The 9,624-nt window shown below is 36.7% G+C and overlaps 1 protein-coding gene across 1 annotated transcript; it reads right to left on the reverse strand.

The window, feature by feature from the left end:
• Window positions 1-1,129: 1,129 nt before the first annotated feature.
• Window positions 1,130-7,769, reverse strand: LOC143348192 (lipase member H). Its single transcript, XM_076778164.1, has 7 exons — window positions 7,586-7,769; window positions 5,600-5,711; window positions 4,441-4,589; window positions 3,656-3,910; window positions 3,041-3,232; window positions 2,204-2,372; window positions 1,130-1,250 (listed from the first exon to the last, which is right to left on the reverse strand). The coding sequence occupies exons 1-7, from the start codon at window positions 7,641-7,643 to the stop codon at window positions 1,136-1,138; spliced, it is 1,050 nt and encodes a 349-aa protein (XP_076634279.1). The 5' UTR covers window positions 7,644-7,769; the 3' UTR covers window positions 1,130-1,135.
• Window positions 7,770-9,624: the final 1,855 nt, after the last annotated feature.

Genomic DNA, 9,624 nt, shown 5'->3' on the forward strand with positions numbered 1-9,624 from the left:
TTATAGCTACAATAGAAACCAGCATGTGAGAGGCCTTCAAAAATTTGTTAGAAATGGGCAAACGTGTAATTTTTCACTGCAAGTTGTGAAACAAGAAATCATGCAATTTTCTTAAACTGTAAGTAGCTTTAGTTGCACTTATGAATTTTTAAAAATAATTATTTATTATAAAATGAAGAAGTCTCAAAAAACTGTAACAAAATCAATATTTCTTTTAACACCAAGTGGAAACTATTTGTTCGATCGAAAATTCCGTAAGTGTAACTAAAGAAAATACTATTAGGAATCACTATACAAAATTTTAAGTAAATCGGATGGAAATTGACTGAGTTATAGAGCCGTTTAAAGTTTTGCACCAAATTATCTATGAAATAACGCTCGTTAATCTTTGCTCTTTGACCCTACCACCGTGCAAGGGGTGAAAACAACGTTGAAACATATTATCAATTATCTAGAAACACGACCAAATACGTATGCAGAGTTTCAGTAGAGGAAAAGGTATCAATTTAGGAAAAACGAAAAGTTTATAGATTTTGAAATTCTCTAAATTCATCAAAATTTGTAAATTTTAACTATTCTGAGAATCTCTATATATTAAAAAACAAAAGGGATATCTAACATTTCTACCACATCCTCTACTATTGATCCATGGTTATAGAAAACACTTTGTATGCCAAATATCGCTCTAAAAACTGTGGCTCCAAAGGGCAATACTTCCTTAACCGATGACTTATTCGATCTAACCTTTTTCCATTAAAAAGCTAATGATAACTGACAGTAGAGAACGAGATTATATTCGATGAGAATTCAATTGTTGCACGATGGAAGATCCAGAATTGCATTTCCAGGAAACGTCGAAAGACACGGTGGAATTTGTTACGATGAAAAAAGTGAAAGTTCTTCGATCAGGTCGATGATACAACCTAATATGCAACCGGTACGCTAATCACAAACGATGTCGCGACCGATGGGATGCGGAATTCACGGTAGGCTGAGTAGCAAAATAGTTTATTACGTAAAAACTAATTAAAAAATGTACAAAGAAATAACAGAGTCAAACACAACGTACAATGTGTATGCGACTAATTGCAGACACGCTATTCTATAATTATGTTGATTAGTTGCTTTAGTAAGCTCAATACTGGCGGTAGGACGATTGCTTCCGACTTGTCGTTCGTTGGCTTTTTACGGGAAGACCGCGGGCGTACGGTTTGTGTGCGTTTGTTGAGAGATAGTAAATGCCTCGCGCTCTGAAAATTACAATAAAATTTTCACGCCACTTAAACCGATCGTTAACGCTTCTTTAAGAAGCACTCGTATCACAGCACAGCAAAATGTACCGAGAAAATACTATTTTTATTTATCAAATTCATAATATATTTTATGCAGTTTGAAGCATGAAAGAATATTTTATTTTAATAATTTAAACCACAGAGCATAGCATGAAATAATTACCTTTTATTGTATAAATACTTAAAAAAAGAAAATTGTGAACAGAGAAAAGATAGTATTTGCAAAACTAAATTTATTTAGTTCCTTCTATGTACAGCTATTAGCTAAAACAAAGTAAAGACATTTCACTCTTTGTTATTGTCATTAATTTAATGGAATGAAAAATTTTGCTTCCTGATAATAAATTAAATATTCTATATTATGACTCCTTCCAATTCCTGAAGAGGATCTAGAAGGCAAATTTTGAATTTTTAATCTGTGCGATTGTAGGATTTATGTATTCTGGTAACTAAATTATAATTGGGGAAACACTCTATCGATTGATTCCCAACAGAGCAAAAGAAATATTTCTTTACTTTCTACAACAAAATTTGCATTACTTTTACTCGAAGCTTTCTAATTGGTCAGCGTTCAGCCTGACGATGTGATAAAAATGCGTGACAAAAATTTGACAAATTCTTAGTGGACTCTTCTCAAATCTTATATTCAATAATCATTCTTAACATTCTAACGTTCCAACGTTATTCTAACATTTGTCGAATGTAAACTTTAAAAATGCAATAGGAAGAAAAACATTGTAATTCAGAAAGAATTAAATTAATTCTTCTTAAAAATCTTTTTCATTAAAAATTAATGATTCATTAAATTGACTCTTTTGAAGTAAACATAAAATATATTGACTCTTTTTTGAAATATTCTTCGAATTAACGGTTGTGGTTAAACTAGGTGAAAGATCGACAAAGCTGCTTACGTATGAGGGGCGTCTTCTCCCATCAGAATGTGCTCCTCCTGCTTGGGTTTGCACCATCCGATCAGGTAAGAAAAAAGATTTCCACAGGGGGCTGCCCAGAACCCTACTTTCGTCGTGATTGACTCTATGTAATAAGGCGTTACCTTTGTGTGGTCGCACGACAGGGTCTCTGAAGACAAAACGTTCCACTGATTTCATTCACAGTCGACCATCCGTTCCACAAAACGTTTCCTCTAATGATAAGGTAACTACACGTTTCATTTCACTCGCGCGTTTTCACCATTTCGAAACGTTAATCCTTTTTTTCACATTAGTACGTTTACTTCCCAAGTTTCTGTGCATCTATTATTTTCCACGAACCTTCGACGATTGTTAACAGCAGATGTCAAGGACTTTTGGCAAGTAATAACATTTAAACGCGGAATATTCGTCAAAGATTAATATACGATCGAAAAAAATGCTACATTTATCAGATATAAATAGTCTCATTTGTTTAGAAAGAGTTAAAGTTGAAAACAAGGAAATATATATCCTAATTAAGAATCTTTTTCATTTATTTAGAACAACTGAAATCATAGAAGCCATTAAAACACTTTTTCGATACGCGATTGCATACGAGGCTCCGTACTGCCTCTAATTTTGACTATTTCTCGTTCTAAAAATTTGTGAATATTACTGAAAGAGTAATACATATGTATATGAAACAACGATGCAAGAAGTTGCATAGTTTCTTTATAAAAAAATACCAAACAGAACATAAAAAAACACGTTTTATAATAGAAGACACCCTTAAAAAATTTCTCTTCCCCGGAAAGTGATCCGGAAGATCGTACTTACGGAGCAAGGAAGTTGTCGCGCATCCGGGTTGGCTCGAACCCCCGTTCACGTAGAAATCCGCGTGCCCCGTTGGCCCCCATTGGCCCAAAATGCCAGCCCCGGTGTGGATCACATCGACGAAGTGTGCATCCGTTTCGTCCAGATCCATCGAACGATTTCCATTCATGTAGAAAAATATCGTCGGATCTAGTCCTGCCCGTCGCGTGCATGTAAACGTTTTATACCTTTTTATCATAATTTGCTTCCCCTGCCTAGATTTACCCACACTTTTCCAAATTACAACGCGACAAGTAGAAATATTCAACAGTTCAATGACGTATTTGTTACTTTGTAGTATTCGTCCTATCACTAAGATTAACATCACTAAAAAATACTACATTTAATATTTGAGTCTTGGAATTAAATTTACGATATACTTCGTTTGGGTTCGAAACGTCAAACACACCGCCAGACATCAAGGAAAGTGACAACAGAGATTATTTTTAATAAATTTTTTAATAAAATAACAAGTTTCTCGAATATTCTCGATTAGTTGTTGCGTTGATAAAATAAAATTTGAAGGAAAAGTGGTGTAGAATAGACACTAAACTGCAATATTACGAACAATTGAGTTACCTGTAATTCTTCCAAGTCTGTCATCGGGCAAATAATTTGCAATCAACCCGGCTATATGCGCACCCACGCTGTACCCAAGCACGTGTATATTCTCCACCCTCGTACCCCGAGGATGATCCCTCAAGTACCTTACCAACTGAGCAATACAACGTGAACAGAAATCTGGACCCCATTGTATCTGCGATAGACAGGGCTCGCGTACCAACGCACCGTAATCGACGATTATTATATTGTAATTGCCTCGCGTGAAATACGCTGAAATCGAAAGTTTCATACATCGAGACGTGAGAACGCTAGATACGCTAGCGATGAAAATTTTTAGATTCTTCGTTGCGATCGCTCTAAAAAAGATTAGTCAATTATTCCAACGATAAACATTCGTTACTGTCAGGGCCTTTTTCAATTTCTAAATGAACTTGCAAGAGAACCAAAATTCATGTAAATTTTTCGATACAATTTTTTATAAACCTTCTGGAGTACGAAATTTTCTAATTTTTTTGTTCAGAGAGTTTATATTTTAGAAGTTTTAGTACGATTTATCTACGTTTTTTGTAATTTAAGGGTAGAGAATGATCAATGCTATGGAAAATTTTATTTTTTAAATATTACCTTTTCGTACTTTCGTACATTTGTTCGTTTAATAAATTTTCTAATTTTTTTGTTCGGAGAGTTTTTATTTTAGAAATTTTAATACGATTTATCTACGTTTTTTTTTTATTTAAGGGTAGAGAATGATCAATGCTATGGAAAATTTTCATTAGAAAATCTCATTTTCAAAAAATTACCTTTTCGTAAGTCCGGGCTAGGTATCAAATTCCTCCCGCCGCCGAAACCGTGTATAATGATTTTCGTTGGATGGGATTTGTTAAATCTGGAATAATGAAGGGACTCGAACCTTCGTACGTCTAAGCGTAAAGGTTTCTTTTGCGTGTCTCTGGAAAAGAAAAACGATTAATACCCAATGTTTACCATAGAAAGAAAGTTCTCTCTGAATACTTCTCGAGCGAGACAGCATATAAGCGTTGGTAGAAAGCGAAGGGCGTCGAATTCTGATGATACGAACCAACAGAAATACCCGATTTGTTTTTTTTTTTTTTTTTAATTGGTTGCTCGACACTTTCAGTCGGGAGTGTTGTGCAGACAGAGAGCCAACGAGCTCGAAGAAGAAGGAAAGCGTGTACGCGAGCATCCGAGTAAAAGTATCCAAGTCATGACGAAGCTACGCGGCTATAGCTATCGGAGAAAGGTGAACCTCGAAACGAGGCCACTTTCAGTACAAGACGAAATGATCGTGATCTTGAAATCGAGAGTCTTACGTAGCGATTCTTCCTTACGACGTTCAAACTCGCCGTGAACTTTTTCGAGCATCGAAGGAAAGCGAGGAGTCGCGTCAGACTGACGCAAAACTAATGGAAACTTCTCCGAAAGTCGGGGGCGTTGAACGACGAGTCGCGCGCGTAAAAGTTTACGCGATACACCGCCATCTTGAACAATATCCAATTTCGATGTAGCAAGAAACGCGGGACAATTAAAGCAGCGAGAATAGAAAGTGATTGGCTCCCGAATAGTTCATTTAATTATTTATAATTCACGTGTCTCTGCAAAAATTACTGTAGTAAGAAAACCTTAACGACTCTTAGTAGTTTTCTTATTTAATTCCGTAACCCTTTCTCACCTTTCCCTCGAAGCCATTCAATTTCTTTCTCAACCACCTTTTATACAGTAGATAGTTCTTCCGTGCTTAAAATCTTTTCAATTGAAAATGAAACAATATAAAATAGAGTAATGTTAATTTCCATACCAACCATCTTTTATACGGTTAAAATCTTTTCATCGAATCATTGAAAATGAAGCAATATAAAATAGAGTAACGTTATAATCGAGTTCGATTGAAAATTAAAAATTAACACTCCTTGCCTAATTTAATCAGTGAAAGGTACTTACCTCGTGTACAAATAAAATTCTATCTGTGGATGTGGACACTCGTAAGGTGGCTTCGCGCAGGATGTACTGTTAAACAGATCCTTGAACGTTTTGGTATCCGCCTTTACATCGTCTAAGAGCAAACGTGGATTCGCAATATACTAATCACCGTTAATTAATTGTTCAAAACTAGTGTTTTTCAAATTAGAAATCGCGACACTTGAAATACAGTAATCTTTAACAATTTTGTATACATAAGTTTCCAAATTAAGAACCACTGACCCAAACCATCATATTTTTTTCTCAAGTTCTTTTTTTATACGCCTAATTGGCTACCTGTCATCCAAGATTGGCCATATATAACCGACGTTACGCTTGCCTGTGCGGAAAATGAACCATTTGACAGTTACGAGAAGCTAAGAAAATGGGTGAAGGTCGTTCGTCTCGCAATTTGCTATGCCGATTAGCTTTTTTTTTGTAGCTCGACTGACCGAGCATATCCTTGCATCGATTGGGAATCAAACGACGACGCTGACTGATAAACGCATGCTTGTTTTACATCTAATTATCCTCGTACGGGACGTGTATCAACACAATCGCCTCTCCGTTCGTCTTTGGAAACAAGCTTCGCGACACGTTATATGCGTGACACGTAGTAGTACGTGTCCGTCGAGTGCCGACACGAATAACCGATCGTTACGATTTTTCCTTGCACCGCGAAATATAATTTTTGACTTGTTCGTGACAGATTTGGAAATACATAGTTCTACTTGATCATCTGCTATATATTTTCCATAGAGACAATGATCTCGTATGAACGAAAAGTACACTGGTGAATATTTTCACCTATTTGCAACGAATTTAGGAAACACGTAATACTACGTGTTCATGAAAAAAGATGACAAATTTGTAATTACTGTACATTTTTCCTTTCACTGAGAAAAAATCGATCAATGTTGATTGTTTTGTAGTACTACGTGTTCATCGAATGCCATCACGAATTACTAATTACTATGTTATGTGTCACTAGTACTTAGACAAATAGATTGCCATTGATTGTTGAAAAATCAGTGAACACGTAGTACTACGTTCTTTCATTCAAGTACCGTATTATATGTTATTTACATCGCTTAAAATTGACACGCGAACGTTTCAATCAATTAATACTGTACTGAATCAAAATACCATGTTATAATCGACATAAACGGATTAGTATTTAACAAATAACTCTCTATTTTAACGTTATTATTTCTGCAAATTGTTTTCCCGCGCGCGACAAGCTAATATTATTACTAAACATTCATTCAAGTGTCCGTTTGGTTTCGAAATGCGCTAAACAGACACCTATTTCCGAATGACAGATTTGCTTAGCAAATTGAAGAAAGCTGAATTACTTAAATATCGAAGATTTGAAAATGACAACTGGTACTTTCAATATCGAAATAAATCTTTACTTCGAACGAACGGTGCTCCAAATAAACAGAAACATTGCGACAGATCCCAAACGAGAAATGCAGTGAGTGTAAAACTAGACTTCAGAAACTCTGTCCCTAAAGGAATTGAGGTTACAGAAGAGAACCTCGCTGGCACTTAAATCGACCTACACGATCGGCATTCCCATCAGTGACTGTCAAGCCCAAAGCGAAAATGATGTCCAATCCCTATACTTGTTCAATACTTCCAGAATCAAGAATTCGTATACCGGTACAAACAAAAATGCAATATACTTTCTCTACCTTCGGCCAAATGGAACTCGATAATCTCACGATTTCAATAGTTTTAAACACAGACTTCACCGTGAAACCAACACCGGAAAGACACTTTGAGAAACACCACGCGACCGGAGAACGGACGATTTCCCTTGGATGACAGGAAAGGCCACGAGTTCGTTTCACGGGCACTCGTGGAGCACGCTCGCTGGTTCAAGTTCGAAGGCGGCAAATTGAATTGTAAATGATCAAAAGGACCGCCGGATACCGGCCTAAAACCGGCAGTGAAATTACTTACGGTACTGCAGAATGGCCAGAGGGACGATTAATAGGTATCTCACGATACTGACCGCCATCTCCCGCACTCCCGTGATTTGTGATATAACATTCAGGCAACGCGGTGGCGAAAAATCAGTTAAACTGCTCTTCCCGCCGCGTCTAGCGGCCGATCGCGAAATGCAAAGTTACTGGAAGGACACCGACATCCACGGGGGGACTTTAGAAAGTAAACGAGCTCCGATGCTCGGACGCCGGTCGTCCCCTGTTTAGCCCACGTGTTGCGCATGTGTGCGTGCGCACGCAGCGCATAGCTCGTCGAATGGGTGCAATTATTTAGTGCACGCCGCGACCGTCCGGCTAGTTGCATCTTCGTTCGGACGTCGAGGCGCGTCGGTTTCCGGGAAAGTGTCGCGTGCGATTACGTTTGTTCGACGTTGCTAATTATCTGCTGCCTCTCTCGCGGGACGAGCACACAGCCCCGGAGATCGAACGAAATACCGACGAGAAAGTTTCGGTTCCGTAATGAGGCGCGGAGCAGGATTCTCCGAGGCTAATCGTAGCCTGTCCGATGGGAGACGATGACGAAAGAAGCGGGATCGTGCAAGTTGACGCGCTAGAATCGGGCCAACTTTATTATCTTAGCCGCGATTTCGAGCCTCGTTCGATGGAACATATTTCGAACGAAGTTTGAAAGACTTTTATATTATCAAACGTTCACAACAGTTTATTTGTTCGAATAGAAATAGATGAATTTTCTGCAACTTAAGAATAATAAAGTATTTTTTGATTCGTTTTAGAACTAAAAATTGTACTGGAAATTGTGTTGCACCTGGAAATGTGTCGATTGCATTATATGAGCATGAAAAATTATTTATGATACTATTACAGACCTGTAAATAACTGATGCATAAATTAATTCCGGGAAAATGTTTCTGGCCATACATTATACTTTCGGTAAAGAATTTTTTTCTCGAAAGTGCGTAGGATTTCGAGGGTATGTGTATTCACCAAAAACGATTGTAATTGACCCCCGCAACCGGAAATAATTTTTTCAGACCGATTTGAAATTTGTTTTTTTCGTCGAAAAATTTAGGCACCTACCTGTCGATTTTTCTTAAAAACTCCTTTTTCATTTTTAGTAATTTTGTTTGACGCCCTACAGAAAAATTGTCTAATACTTTTCTGTAGGTACCCATGAGCTTTACTTCAGAAAAAAGTTTCATTGAAATATATTCACTATTGTAGGAGTTATGGCTGTTTGAAAATTGGACCAATTTTATGGGGTTTTTCTCATTTTGCGGGGTCAAGGACCAATTTTTCGAATATTTTTGCAATTTCTACATATTCTTCACTAAAATACGCGTTGTTTGCTTTTTTAAACATTAAAATCATCCAATCCGTTCAGAAGTTATGACGTTTTAAAGATTCGCATGAAAATTCGGGCAGACATTTCTGGCCAGAAATTATATTTTCGGTAAGGAATTTTTTTCTCGAAACTGAGTAGGATTTCGAGAGTATGTGTAATGACCAAAAATGATTGTACTTGATCCCTGCAACCAAAAATAATTTTTTTAGAATCATTTGAAATTTTTTAATTTTGTGGAAAAATTTGCACCCTACTCAAATTTTTTTATCGAAAGTGCGTAGGATTTCGAGGGTATGTGTATTCACCAAAAACGATTGTAATTGACCCCCGCAACCGGAAATAATTTTTTCAAAACGATTTGAAATTTTTTTTTTTCGTCGAAAAATTTAGGTACCCTACCCCCTGTCGATTTTTCTTAAAAATTAGATTTTGATTTTCAATAATTTTATTTGACGCCCTACGGAAAAGTTGTCTAATACTTTTTTGTAGGTACCCATGAGCTCTACTTCGGAAAAAAGTTTCATTGAAATATATTCACTATTGTATAAGTTCCGACCGTTTGAAAATTGGACCATTTTTATGGGGTTTTTCTAACTTTACGGTGTCAATGAATAACTTTTCGAATATTTTTGCGATTTGTACATATTCTTCACTAAAATACGCGTTGTTTGCTTTTTTGAACATTAAAATCT

Source organism: Colletes latitarsis, chromosome 11, assembly GCF_051014445.1.
Source record: "Colletes latitarsis isolate SP2378_abdomen chromosome 11, iyColLati1, whole genome shotgun sequence".
Classification (NCBI taxonomy): domain Eukaryota; kingdom Metazoa; phylum Arthropoda; class Insecta; order Hymenoptera; family Colletidae; genus Colletes; species Colletes latitarsis.